Source organism: Balaenoptera acutorostrata, chromosome 15 (assembly GCF_949987535.1).
Source record: "Balaenoptera acutorostrata chromosome 15, mBalAcu1.1, whole genome shotgun sequence".
Classification (NCBI taxonomy): Eukaryota; Metazoa; Chordata; class Mammalia; order Artiodactyla; family Balaenopteridae; genus Balaenoptera; species Balaenoptera acutorostrata.
In genome coordinates, this window is record NC_080078.1 from 22,954,480 (window position 1) to 22,968,479 (window position 14,000).

At 42.7% G+C, this 14,000-nt stretch overlaps 1 protein-coding gene across 1 annotated transcript in view; it reads right to left on the minus strand.

Moving 5' to 3' along the window:
* Positions 1 to 1,302: 1,302 nt before the first annotated feature.
* LOC102999573 (acyl-coenzyme A synthetase ACSM1, mitochondrial-like) overlaps positions 1,303 to 14,000 on the minus strand; it is a 45,275-nt gene continuing 32,577 nt past the window's right edge. Inside the window, exons 11-14 of the mRNA XM_057528444.1 lie at positions 5,540 to 5,667; positions 4,331 to 4,430; positions 3,151 to 3,270; positions 1,303 to 1,652 (exon numbers count right to left, since the gene is read on the minus strand). Coding sequence (XP_057384427.1) covers positions 1,566 to 1,652; positions 3,151 to 3,270; positions 4,331 to 4,430; positions 5,540 to 5,667 — 435 coding nt within the window. The 3' untranslated portion in view covers positions 1,303 to 1,565. The remainder of the gene's footprint in view (positions 1,653 to 3,150; positions 3,271 to 4,330; positions 4,431 to 5,539; positions 5,668 to 14,000) is intronic.

Here is a 14,000-nt window from a genome sequence, read left to right on the forward strand (position 1 = left end):
CGTTGGTTGTGCAAATCCGTGTGTGTGTCTGTGACTCAGGGGATTACGTATTAGGTACGTGTCTCAGGGCATATGGGTCCGTGGAGTTGTGTCTGTGTTTCATGTGTGTGTGAGTGTGCTGTGTGTGAAGTTGCTGTCCCTTTGGGTGTTCCTGATTGTATCTGTGTGTTTGTCTTCTTTTTGTGTCTGTGTGTATGTGGCTGTGTTCTGTGTCTATGTCTCTGCCTACATGTCTGTGTGTGTGTGTGTGTGCATGTGTGCGCCTCCTTGGGGTGTGTGTGGGTCTGCCCTGGGGGGTTGTCTCACATGGCCCTGAGTATGTGTACTTGTGTGTGTGTATGTGTGTGTGTGTGTGTGTGTGTGTGTTCCCCCCAGGGTGTCCTTGCCTGCGTTGGTCTGTGTGTGAGCTGTCCATGAGCCCGACACCTGAGTCCCCAGGTGAGGCTGGGGGTGATTCTTTGCCTGTGCGCCTCCGTGTTTGTGATGTCTGTATATTACCCTGTGAGTGTGTGTATCTGTGCACCTCAGAAGAGGGCAGCTGCAGAGGGGATCTCCCTATCGGTGACCCCCCAGGAATGGGTGAGAAGGAGACAATATGCGTTTCTCTCACCCCCAGGCTCAGCCTCTTCTGCCTCTGCTCCTTCCAGCCTCTGGTGGTTCCATCTCAGGCCGGAAGGATGGATGGAGTGAAGGGTTAGTTCACAGAACCACAGGCCAGGGGGGTCAGAGGGCTCTGGATGGCAGAGGGGATTACACAGTATAAGGAGAGGTGTCTGGGGAGGACTCCGGGCCCCTGGGGAGGGGCTGGGGAACAAAGCTCCTGGGTCCCTGGGAAGGGCTCGAGGAGTCCTGCAGGATTCCTGGGCCCCCAGAGGGCAGGTCCCTCACTCACCTGCACTGGTCCAGGCTGGGACTTGCAAGCAGAAACAGCAGCAGCATTATTGGTGGGAGGAGAGGCAGTGGGTCCACTGGAGGGTGCAGGTGAGGGGTGGTGTGGCAGGCAAGTGTCGTCACCAAGCTGGGCTGCCCTCCCCTCTTCTCCATTCCCCAGACACCACACGTGCCTTGCCTCCCGCCTCACCCCCAGTTGGGCAGAGGCAAGCCAGGCAGGAGCAGATCCCGGGGGCCACATGGACTGTTCTTCCCAGACCTCTATGTCCTGGTCGTTGACTGGGTCCCAGAGTCTCTAGAGCCAGGAGGGAGAATCAGGCCCTGGGGCAATCTCTGATGGGGGCTGGGGGAATTACGAGGGACAGCATTTAGCTCTGGATCTTTTGCAGAATAAATGCACAACAGACTCACTGTGGATGCTGAGTCAGTATTTAATTTGCTTCAGCCCCATTCTGAGCGCTCAGCTGGGCAATCTGAAAGGAACAGGGAACTTGGAGGAAGGATAGTGATTGATATTAATTTAAAAGAACAAAAACGCTGGAATGTTGACACTCTTGGCTCTCTTTCAAGTCAATTCTCTCTGCGTTCCTCTCCTCACCCTCACCATCGTGAGGAAACTGAGGCCGCCAGGCATTTGGCCACCATCACACAGAGGTTTCTGAGTTTATTGCCAATTACATCTGACCAAACTCCTTCTTCCGGAGCTCACTTCTTTTTATCTTGCCAGTGATGGTTTTGGGCAGCTCTGAGACAAACTCCACCTGGTTGAGGATAAAGCAAACACAGTCTGACTAAGTCCCCCCGTCATTTTCTATCAACCCTCAGCCCTCCTCCTTTGCCCTCTCCCAGTCCCCCAGACAGGCTGGCGCCACGTGGGGGCCTTAACGGGGTCCAGCATTTATGTCAGATTCTCCTCGGGCCTCCTGAGGTTGGATGCAGCCCTTTGATGTACTTTGACCAGTGAAATATGAGTAGGAGTGAAGTGTGCCTGCCACCTCTAAGAGAGAAGTTGGGAGTCACTGAGACAGGCCACCCCCTCTGTCCATCTCTTCTAGGACTCTGGGAGGTACCTACGTGGTGGCTGCTCCTTTATCCTGGTCCCAGGCTGAGGGGATGTGGAGCAAAGGCTCCGGGAAAGCTATGGTGGACAAGTGGTGTGAGCAAGAAAGACACCATCTTGTTATAATCCACTACAACTTTGGGACTGTTTGTTACCCACAGTAACATGTAGCCCTTCCTGACTGGTACGCATCCTCTATTCTACTCTCGATAAAGCATCAGATCCTAATGTTAGCAGCAGGAACTCTATTGTCAGATACACATGGGGTTGAATTCCAGCTTCTATTTACTCTAATCTCAGGCAATTTACTTTGAGTCTCTCAGCCTCAGTTTCCTCTCTGTAGACTGGGATGATTATCTCAGGTTGTGGAGAGGATTAAATGAAATAATAATGCATGTAAAGCATTGAGTCCAGGGCCTGGTACACACAGTAAGTGCTCAATAAATGTTAGCTATATAACTTTATAATATGTATTGATTGTAAACATTCAGACAATGCAGGAAAGTACTACTACAAAAGAAGGAAATTTTAACTTGTTTTTAAACAAATCAGATAGCACTACGTATGTTCTTTCTTAGTCTGCTTTTTTATCTCAATAATATATTATTGTGATATTTTATGTTAGAAATCTGCATCATCATTTTAAATTACAGAATAATATTAAATTCCATGAGTAATTTCATCATTTCTCTATTGCTGCACATTTTTATAGGTTGTGCACAGCATTTAAAACAAATGAAGTTGAACAAAAAACATCAGAATGTATTACATGTTGTTAGGGTAAATATCATTTTGTTCATTTTTGTTTGTTATGTATGTATATGTGTATTGGGTTGCAATATAGAATGTATTTCTCACGACAAACAATGTTGTTTAATAGTTTGGAAGATACTGGTTTGGATGTTTTTTTCAAATTTTGAAAGATTATAAATAACCTTCTTGGATATCTTCGGGTAATTGTATGATTTTTTTCTTTAGGTTGACACGCCAGCAATGGATGAGTTTCTGACACAGGATCGAGGTCCATCCGATTCAGTGGGCTCCCTCATACCCCTAAGCTGAAACGCTTCTTCTGCAGAGAAAAATATTAGTGCTCTTGGCTACTTAGGCTTCACCCCAGACACTGCATGAGACCTGAGGCAGTGGAGCCCCCAGAACCACTCACAGCGACCAGACCCCATCCATCTGCTCTCACTCACCTTCCTTGGGTACTTGTACGGGGCTGTCACTGACTTCACATGCTGCTGCAGCTCCTTGGTGAGCTGGTCCCGATCATGGGACAGGAATTTTGGGGTCAGGACAATGAAAGCCTTCACTACCTGCAGTGAAGAAGCAGAGTGGAGGCTCAGGGTGAGTGACAACCAAATTATAGTTGAAGGAGTAAATGCTTGGGACTTCCCTGGAGGTCCAGTGGTGAAGACTCCGTGCTCCCACCACAGGGGGCGCAGGTTCGATCCCTAGTCAGGGAACTAAGATCCCGCGTGCCATGCCACACTGCGCGGCCAATAAATAAATAAATAAAAATTTAAAAATAAAGAGTAAATGCTTACTAAATTAATGGGAAAACAAACTGACAGTAGAGCCTTTGGAAATCCCAGGTTCAAATCCCAGTACTTCCAATTTCCACTCTTTGCCTTGGAACATTTCTTAACCTATCTTAATCTCGATCTCCTTCTCTGCGAAATGGGGAGAGGACAGGTTCATACCTCATCGGGTTTATGTAAAGATTCCATGAGATAATACACATAAAACGTGAAGCCAGTTTAAATGTATTTGTATTCCTATCATTGTTATCATCACCATTTTCACTATTATTGTAGGTAGAGTTCTGTGGGTGTTTAATAATAGTTAAGACCTTGTGGGCATTTAATAAATGTTGGTAATTTATTAGTTTCCTATTGTTATTTATGTCCTCATTTCATTTCACAGGGACTGTACATAGAAGGTGTTCAATAAACACTTGTTGAATCGAGGATGCATGCTCTGGAGCCAGAGTGCTCAATTTCCCACCACTTATTAGCTGTGTAATCCAGGCAAGTTATTTAACCTCTTTATGTCTCTGTTTCCTTCTCTGCAAAAAGGTATAAAAGGAGTCCTTAATTCACTGTGTTCTGTGAGGATAAATGAGCTGACACCCAGTAAGAGCTGATGAACTACTAGATGGCAGCAGCAGCAGCTTTCACAATCAGCATCGTTCCAGTCACAGATGAGGCCACAGTGCCCCCTGCTGACCACGTCGTGTAAGTGCACATGCACACCAGCCATGCCCTCCCTTCACCCTAGCTCCAAGGCTGGGTAGGCATGGCCTGGAAGTTTTCCCCTCACCTGCCTTCCCAGCCCCACACCCAGCCACGATGACCTCCACGTCCCGTTCCTCACCTCCCCTCGGATCGGGTCGGGGCTGCTCACCACAGCGGACTCAGCCACCGCTGGGTGCTCTGCCAGGGCGTTCTCCACTTCTGCCGGCCCAATGCGGTACCTGCAGGACCAATGGTTCCTTCTGAGCCAATTCCTGGGCGAGGGTGACCCAGGCCCTCAGATCGCATCTTTTGGAGAGACACATCTTCCCTTGGCACGGAGGGTATCTGTCACAGGGCGCCAGAGGCCTGTGTAATGGGACTGAAATGTGAAGTCCTGAACATTCCATGCTAAGGAATACAAGGCTCAGGTGCTCCCCAGGGCTCCTCACTTCTCGACCCCAGGTGAGGGAGGTGAATGCTTCGTCCTCCCAGTGCTCTGGGGCTTGGCTCAAGCTGAAGCACCTGTCCCTGGCATGAAAACTCTTGCTTAAACATTTGTACAAATTTTACACCCTATTCTTCACTATATCAGCATTTGTTTTAGAAATTTTAAAAAACAAACTCAATTTTCCTGAAATTCCCAAGAAAACATGTTATTTTAGTGTAACGTGTCACTTTTTTTCTTTATAAATCATGTAAGAGTTAGGAACAACATACTTGTAGTCAAACCGCCTTTGTTCAAATCTGGGCTGCACCCTGTACTGTCTTTGAAACTTCAGGCAACGTTTTTCACTGGTCACTGACTCCGTTTCCTCATGTAAAATGGGCGTAATCATGGGAATTCCCTGGCGGTCCAGTGGTTAGGGCTACGTGCTCCCACTGCAGGGGGCACGGGTTCAATCCCCGGTCGGGGAACTAAGATCCTGCATGCCGCGCAGTGCGGGCCTCCACACCCACCCCCTCCCCACACCCCAAAAAATAAAATAAAATAAGATGGGCATAATCACATCTACCTTACAGCATTGGGAGGTGGATCGTACAAAGCTCTACAGAGAGTACGGTCACATAGTACGTATTCCATAAAGGTGAATTTTATTGTTGTTGTTGTTGTTGTTATGTGTTTCTGTGACATGTGCTTCATGAGAGGAGCACACAGAATAAGCTCCCTCAACAAATAGGGACCAGAGTAAAGCTTTCCTTCCCAGTGCCTTTAAATTGCATGATGTCTTACTTTGGTTCATATTAGGCTGAGAGTCCGTCACCGAGGCATGAAGGAATGTCTGGGCGTGCTACCTCCCACCAGGCTCGTGAGGGTGGTACCTTCCGGCTCAGCGTCAGCCACACCTACCCGGAGGCATTGATGACATCGTCGGCCCTCCCCAGGAACCAGAAGTAGCCCTCTGCATCAACAGTTGCTCTGTCCCCACTGTTGTAAAAGTCCCCACACTCCACTTCGGCTGTCTTCACCGGGTTACTCTGCAAAGAGAAGAACACTCCTCTGTCGAAACAGTGAGTTTAGAGATGATGAGCTACAGCAATGGGCTCGGATCTGGGTTTGAATCCTGCTTCTGGCTCTACCTGGCACCTGGGCAATTTTTATAATCTCTCTGAGTCTACTTTCATTACATGCAAGCACTCAATGCATGCTACTGGTCGATTAGTGAACAATGTTAAACCATTTTTTAAAAAAATTGTTATTTATTTATTTATTTATTTATGTCTGTGTTGGGTCTTCGTTTCTGTGTGAGGGCTTTCTCTAGTTGTGGCAAGCGGGGGCCACTCTTCATCGTGGTGCGCGGGCCTCTCACTATCGCGGCCTCTCTTGTTGTGGAGCACAGCCTCTAAACGCCCAGGCTCAGTAATTGTGGCTCACGGGCCTAGCTGCTCTGCAGCATGTGGGATCTTCCCAGACCAGGGCTCGAACCCGTGTCCCCTGCATTAGCAGGTAGATTCTCAACCACTGCGCCACCAGGGAAGCCCCTAAACCAATTTTAAGAACAATTTTTTTTTTACTTATTTCATTTATTTGTTTATTTATTTTTAGCTGCGTTGGGTCTTCGTTGCTGCACGCGGACTTTCTCTAGTTGCGGCGAGCGGGGGCTACTCTCCGTTGAGGTTCGCGGGCTTCTCATTGCGGCAGCTTCTCTTGTTGCGGAGCACGGGCTCTAGGTGTGCGAGCTTCAGTAGTTGCGGCACGTGGGCTCAGTAGTTGTGGCTCACGGGCTCTAGAGTCCAGGCTCAGTAGTTGTGGGACACAGGCTTAGCTGCTCTGCGGTATGTGGGATCATGCCAGACCAGGGATCGAAACCATGTCCCCTGCATTGGTAGGCGGACTCTCAACCACTGCGCTACCAGGGAAGTCCCCAGAACAATTTTTAGAAATAACAACTCACTTCTGTGTGCCACTCCAGTAAAATAAAATTTCCGCTAGAGCATAACTGTATTTTATTCACTGTTATAAGCTCTGCATTTACACAGTGGCTGGACAGACGGGAGGTGTCAATAAACCTTTGTTGAATGAATTTTCTTCCCAAAATATTACCTCATTTGAGCCTCACAGAAAGCCTATGAAGCTGGTAGTTTTCATTAAACTTTTAAGATAATTGTATATTTGCATGCAGTTATAAGAAATAATACAGAGAGATCTCATGTACCCTTTACCTAGTTTCTCCTAATGGTAACATCTTGCAAAAATAATGCTCACTATCATAACCAGGATATTGACATTGATACCATCCACCAATCTTACTCAGGTTTCCCCAGTTTTTTACTTGTACTCATGTGTGTGTGTGAGTGTATCTAGTTCTATGCCATTTTGTCACATGTGTAGGTCCATGTGTCTACCACCACAGTCAAGGTACAGAACAGTCCCTTCATCACCAGGATCTCTCACGTTGCTTTTATATCCACATCCACTTCTCTCCTCTCCTTCTCCCTCCTCCCTTCCCATACCTAACCCCTTGGCAATGACTAACCTATTCTCCATTTTTATGATTTTGTCATTTTAATAATATTACATAAATGGAATTATATAATATATAACCTTTGGGACTGGCTCTTTTTTTAAACCCAGTATCATTCTCTGGGGATCCATCCACATTGTTGTGTTCATCAATAGTTTGATCATATTTATTGCTGATCAGTATCTCACGTTACGGATGAGACACATTTTAACCATTCACCCACTGAAGGGCGTCTGGGTAGTCTCATTTTTAACTATTATGCATAAAGCTGCTGTGAACCTTACAGATCTGTGTGAGGCTGGCATTTTTTTTAAAATTAATTAATTTATGGCTGTGTTGGGCCTTCGTTTCTGCGCGAGGGCTTTCTCTAGTTGTGGCAAGCGGGGGCCACTCTTCATCGCGGTGCGCGGGCCTCTCACCATCGTGGCCTCTCTTGTTGCGGAGCACAGGCTCCAGACGCGCAGGCTCAGTAATTGTGGCTCACGGGCCTAGTTGCTCCGCGGCATGTGGGATCTTCCCAGACCAGGGCTCGAACCCATGTCCCCTGCATTAGCAGGCAGACTCTCAACCACTGCACCACCAGGGAAGCCCGAGGCTGGCATTTTTTAGCCCATTTTACAGAAGAGGAAAGTGATGTTCAAGGAGGCACAATAACTCACTCAAAGTCACTCAGCTGGGCAGTGGGAGGGTTGGCATTTGAATTTACAGCCTATGCATGTGACCACTAAGCACTGTGTTGGGATTTTTCTTCTTCTGGAACATGGAATAATTTTAAGAGGTTTCAGAAAAAAAAAATCTTTAAACATTAAATTGCATCCTTTTTTAGAGTCCCATCCAATTGGTCTGATGATATTGAGATTCTCTGACATATTTTTAAAAGCTCCGGAAGTACCAAGAGTAAGATAAGTTTCCATTTCAGAACGTGTTTTGCCTTTAATTTTTTATTTTTATACAGTCTTAAAGGTAACTTTCCATTTAGAGTTTTACACCATTTCAGAACTTTTAGTGAAAATAGAATTTAGCTAGAATTTAAGAAAATGTTTTGTGTGTATTATAGTTACGGTTATAATTGCCTCCTGTTTTTGGCAAGGGATACTGTTTTCCACTTGTGATACCAGATCAAATTCTTTTTGAAACAAATGCTTTAAAGTAATAATTTGATTTAAAGTGAAAAATAATGTAAGTAATAATATAGATGGTGCATGGATATGGCAAAAAATAGTTGACGTGGAATTCAATGACTGAAATTTAGGAGACACCACACCAAAGGGTACAGAAAAAGTCCCACCCCAATTCATGTACCATTTGAACTGCTGTCCATCTCAGTGTACTGTGATACAGTTGACCTGACACATCCCTGTGGACAAGTCTTCCCTTAAGGAAATGAAATTTCTTGATGTCAATCATCTCAGGTAGGGTCAGAGATTGGAACCTTGCAGATGGGACTCCCACACCCAGGGAAGGGATTCCTTTGTCTCTCTGGGCCTGAGCTTCTTGGAAGTAGATTCTCAGAGCCATTGAAAAGCTCCTGAATGGTAGGAGAATAGTATCACATCTACCACACAGAGATGGTCAGAGTCTATAGAGGCACCAAAGTGAGTTCTTCACCATGACTACTTTTAAAAAGTGCTACTGGTGGGTGATGTCAAAAAAACATGGCATATGAGGAAGACTTAAGGTCTCATTTCCCCCACAAAACCACAAAAAAAGTATAAGAAGTTGAATTGACTATGTACGACATCTGGGAAAGAGTCAAAGGCTTAAAACAACCTTATAAATACCCAATCAAGAAAAAGCCATCTTAAAAATGGTAGAAAAGCTTTGTGACATTTTATTCACCCTTGCTCCCCTGTCCTGCATGGCAGTTTTGGTCTTGAGCAGATGGCAGCCCAGTTCCCGGTCCCCCGGCTCCAACCAGAGAGAGCAGAGAAGATCTCATTTGCAAATTATCGTACACAACTGTTGTAACCTGTCTCGGAATAATTGGAGGACTGGTGCAAGGCACCCAGTTCATGTAACTCAGAATATAAGTGGGAAAAGCAATAGGCACTGTTCATAGAAGCTACCTGGAAGACTACAAAACTAAAAGATGCCTGAGGTAAGAAATTATGGGTGGAGATATACAATAGATCATCAAGGTCTGGAGGAGAAGCTGGGGTGAGATTCTTTCGAGAAATTAGGATATTCAAGACAGCTGTGCACATGGCGGTATTTAGAAAACCATGCACATACCTGAGCAAGACGTGTGCTCACAAGAGTCCTAGGAAGATCTTAAGCTTTCACCTCAGACTGATCTCTAGGCTCAGAGCAAGCCTAGCTAAGTGGTGAAGGAGTACCCCAGCACAGACCTAAATTGTACATTGGTTGTTCTCTCCTTTTTGTTGTTATTGGTATTTTTGTTTGTTTGACCTCTTGGCACTCAAGAAAATCTCTGTCAAAACATTAGCTGAACATGAGCTAAATGGTCAGAAACTTCAGTATGATCACACATGGCAAATAATTGTCTTTGCAGGAAGAGTTTGGAAACGTCTCAAAACAAACATACTATTATGGGCTTCAGTGGTCAACAAAACAAAACAATAACAACAATAAAACCCCAGCAACCCCAACCCCCAGGGAAGCAGGAGAATCTGATTTCCAGAGCTACCACATTGTAATAGTGAGAGGCCCAATATTCAACTAAAAATTACAAGACATACAATGAGACAGAAATCATGCCTCAGGACTTCCCTGGAGGTCCAGTAGTAAAGAATCCACCTTCCAATGCAGTGGAAATGGGTTCAATCCTTGGTCGGGGAACTAAGATCCCACATGCCGTGGGGCAACTAAGCCCGCGTGCCACAACTACTGAGCACGTTTCCCTCAACTAGGCAGCACGCATGCTGCAAACTACAGAGCCCACGCACTCTGGAGCCTGTGCGCCACAACTAGAGGGGGGAAAATCCACACGCCACAACTAGAGAGAAGCCCACACGCTGCAACAAAAGATCCCACATGCTGCAACAAAGATCCTGTGTATTGCCACTAAGACCCGACACAGCCAAAAGTAAAAAATAAATAAATAAAATAAATAAATATTTAAAAAAAATCATGCCTCATTCAAAGGAATGAAATTAATTGACAGAAACCATCCCTGAGGAAGCCCAGGCATAAGACTTACTAGACAAACAGTTTAAATCAAGTTTGTTAAATGTGGTCACAGAGGTAAAGGAAGAAATGGACAAAGCACTACAATAAGTCAGAAAAATGACATGTGGACAAAATGAGAATATCAACAAAGAGATGGAAATTATGTAAAGGCACCAAACAGACGTTCTAGAAAAGCGCAATAACTAAAACCAAAAATTCACTGAAGTGTTTGGCAGCAGTTTAAAACAGGAATAAGAAAGAATCAGACAGTTGAAGACAGAATAGAAATTATGGGTCTGAGGAGCAAACAGGAAAAAAATGAAGAAAAACAGAGCCTAATGGACTTGCATGACACCATTGAGCAGACAAACATGTGCATTATGAGAGAAGGAAATGAAACAGAGAAAGGGACCGGAATATTATTTGAAGATATAAGGGGCAAAATCTTCTCAAATGTAATGAAACACATGAATTTACAAATACAAGATGTTCAAAGAAATCCAGTAAGATAATCCCAAGAGACCCACACCAGGATACATAAACATCAAAATATTGAAAGCCAAATAGAATCTTGAAAACAGCAAGAGAAGTGACTCATCACATACAAGGATCCTCAGTAAGATTATCAGCTGATTCTCATAGGAAACCTTGAAGGCCAGAGGTGGTGGGATTACATATTTAAAGTGTTGAAAGAAAAAACCTGTCAGTCAAGACTTCTCTATCCTGCCTTCAAATCGCTCCTTAAAAATGAGGGAGAAATTAAGATATTTTCAGAAAAAAGCTGAGGGAGTTCATTACCACTAGACCTGCCCTAGCTGATATGGTAAAGGGATTCCTACAGGTTAAAATGAAAAGACTCTAGACATGTGTCAAATCCATATAAAGATATCTTCGGAAAAGGTAAGTGTGTGGGCGACTGTAAAAGCCAATATTACTGTAATTTTGATTTGTGACTCCACTTTTAATTTTCTATAGGTTTTTTTTAATTTATAAAAAAGAATTCTAAGTCTATATTTTTGGATACACAGTGTACAAAGATATAATTTATGGCATCAGTATCAGAAAGAGGGGACAAAGCTCTATAGAAGTAGAGTTTCTTGTTTGTGTTTCTTTTACTGCTTACATGTTTTTAATGAGGTAGCATTGGTTTATAGCATCATATGTTTCATGCATACATTACAATTTGACTTCTTTATACACTACAGCATGCTCACCACTAAAACTCTAGTTTCCATCCTTCACCATACAATTGACCCTCTTTACCCACTTTGCCCTCCAACCCCCATCCTCTCTGATAACCATTAATATGTTCTCCATATCTATGCATTTGCTTTTGTTTTGTTTGTTTGTTTTTTTAATATTCCACATATGAGTGAAATCACAGGTTTTTTTCCTTCTCTGTTTTGTTGATGGTTTCCTTTGCTGTGCAGAAGCTTTTTAGTTTGGTGTAGTCCCATTTGTTTACTTTTGGTTTTGGTGCCCTTGCCCGAGGAGACATAGCCAAAAATATATTGCTAAGACCAATGTCAAATCACACACTGTCTATGTTTTCTTCTAGGAGTTTTATGGTTTTAGGTCTTACATTCAAGTTTTTAAACCATTTTGAGTTAATTTTTGTGTATGAGTTAATTTTTGTGTATGACGTAAGATAGTGGTCTAGTTTCACTCTTTTGTGTGTGGCTGTCCAGCTTTCCCAACACCATTTATTAAAGAGACTTTCTTTTCTCCATTGTAGATTCCTGGCTCCCTTGTCATAAGTTTGTTGTCCATATATGTGTGAGTTTATTTCTGGGCTCTCAACTATTTCCATTGATCTATGTGTCTGTTTTTCTGCCAAATTATTTTGAATAGTATAACTTTGTAGTATGATTTGAAATCAGCAAGTGTGATACCTCCCACTTTGTTCTGTTTTCTCAGTCAGGATTGCTTTGGCTACTTGGGGTCTTTTGTGGTTCCCGACAAATTTAGAATTTTTTGTTCTATTTCTGTGAAAAATGTTATTGCGATTTTGATATGGATTGCACTGAATCTGCAGATTACTTTAGGTAAAATGAACATTTTAACAATGTTAATCCTTCCAATGCATGAGCATGAACTACTTTTCCATTTCTTTGCTTCTTCTTCAATTTCTTTCAACAATGTCTTATAGTTTTTAGTGTACAGGTCTTCCACCTCCTCAGTTAAATTTATTCCTAAGGATTTTATTCTATTTGTTGTGATTGTAAATGGGATTTTTTTCTTAATGCATTCTTCTGCTAGTTCATTGTTATTGTATATAAATGCAACAGATTTTTGTATACTGATTTTGTACCCTGCAACTTTCCTCTTTTCATTTATTAGTTGCAATAGTTTTTGGTGGAGTCTTTAGGGTTTTCTACATATAAAATCATGTCATCTGCAAATAAGGTGACAAGCAAACTTTGTCACCTTTCCAATTTGGATGCCTTTTATTTCTTTTTCTTGCCTAACTGCTGTGGTTAGAACTTCCAATACTATGTTGAATAAGAGGGGCGAGGATGCTCATCCTTGTCTTCTTCCTGATTTTAGAGGGATGGCTTTCAGCGTCTCACTGTTGAGTATGGTTTTAGTTGTGGGTTTGTCATAAATGGGCTTTATTATGTTGAGGTATATTCCTTCCATACCCACTTTATTGAGAGTTATTTTTAATCATAAATGGATGTTAAACATTGTCAAATGATTTTTCTGCAACTGTAGAGATAATCATATGATTTTCATTCTTTGTTTTGTTAATGTGGTGTATCACGTTGCTTGATTTGCCTATATTGAGCCATCCTTGGATCCCTGTAATAAGTCCCACTCCATCATGGCGTATAATCCTTTTAATGTATTGTTGTATTAGGTTTGCTAATATTTTGTTGATAACTTTTGCATCTATGGTTCATCAGAGATATTGGCTTGCAATTTTCTTTTTCTTGTGTGTTATCCTTGTCTGGTTTGGTATCAGTCTAATGTTGGCCTTGTAAAATGAGTTAGGGAACAGTCTTTCCTCTTCAATTTTTTGGAATAGTTTGAATATGATGGGTATTAAATCTTCTTTGAATGTTTGGTAGAATTCACCAGTGCAGCCATCTGGCTTTCTGGGAGGTTTTCAATTACTGTTTCAATCTGCTTAATGTTTATCAGTCTCTCCAGATTTTCTATTTCTTCATGATTCAATCTTAGAAGGTTGCATGATTCTAAGAATGTTTCCATTTATTCTAGGTTGTCCATTTTTTGTTCATAATATTCTCACAATCTTTTGTATTTCTGTAGTATCCATTGTTATTATGCCTCTTTTGTTTTTTATTTTATTTATCAGTGCCTTCTCTCTTTTTTTCTGTGAGTTGAGCTACAGGTTTGTCAATTTTGTTTATCTTGCAAAGAACCAGCTTTCTTTCATTGATCTTTTCTATTGTCTTTTAAGTCTCTATTGTATTTGTTTCTGCTCTGATTTTTATTTCCTTCCTTCTACTGACTTTATCTCATTTTATAGAGTTCTTCAGCTCCAGAATTTGTTTCTTTTTTAGGGTAACCAATCTCTTTTGTGAAGTATTCCTCTGTTCATCAACTTTATTCCTGAGCTCATTGAATTGCTTTTCTGAGTTTTCTTGTAGCTCATTGAGTTTCTTCATGATAGCTATATTGAATTCTCCATCAGTTAAAGCACGCTCTTCTGTGATTTTCAGTTTGGTTTCTGGAGAATTGTCATTTTCTTTT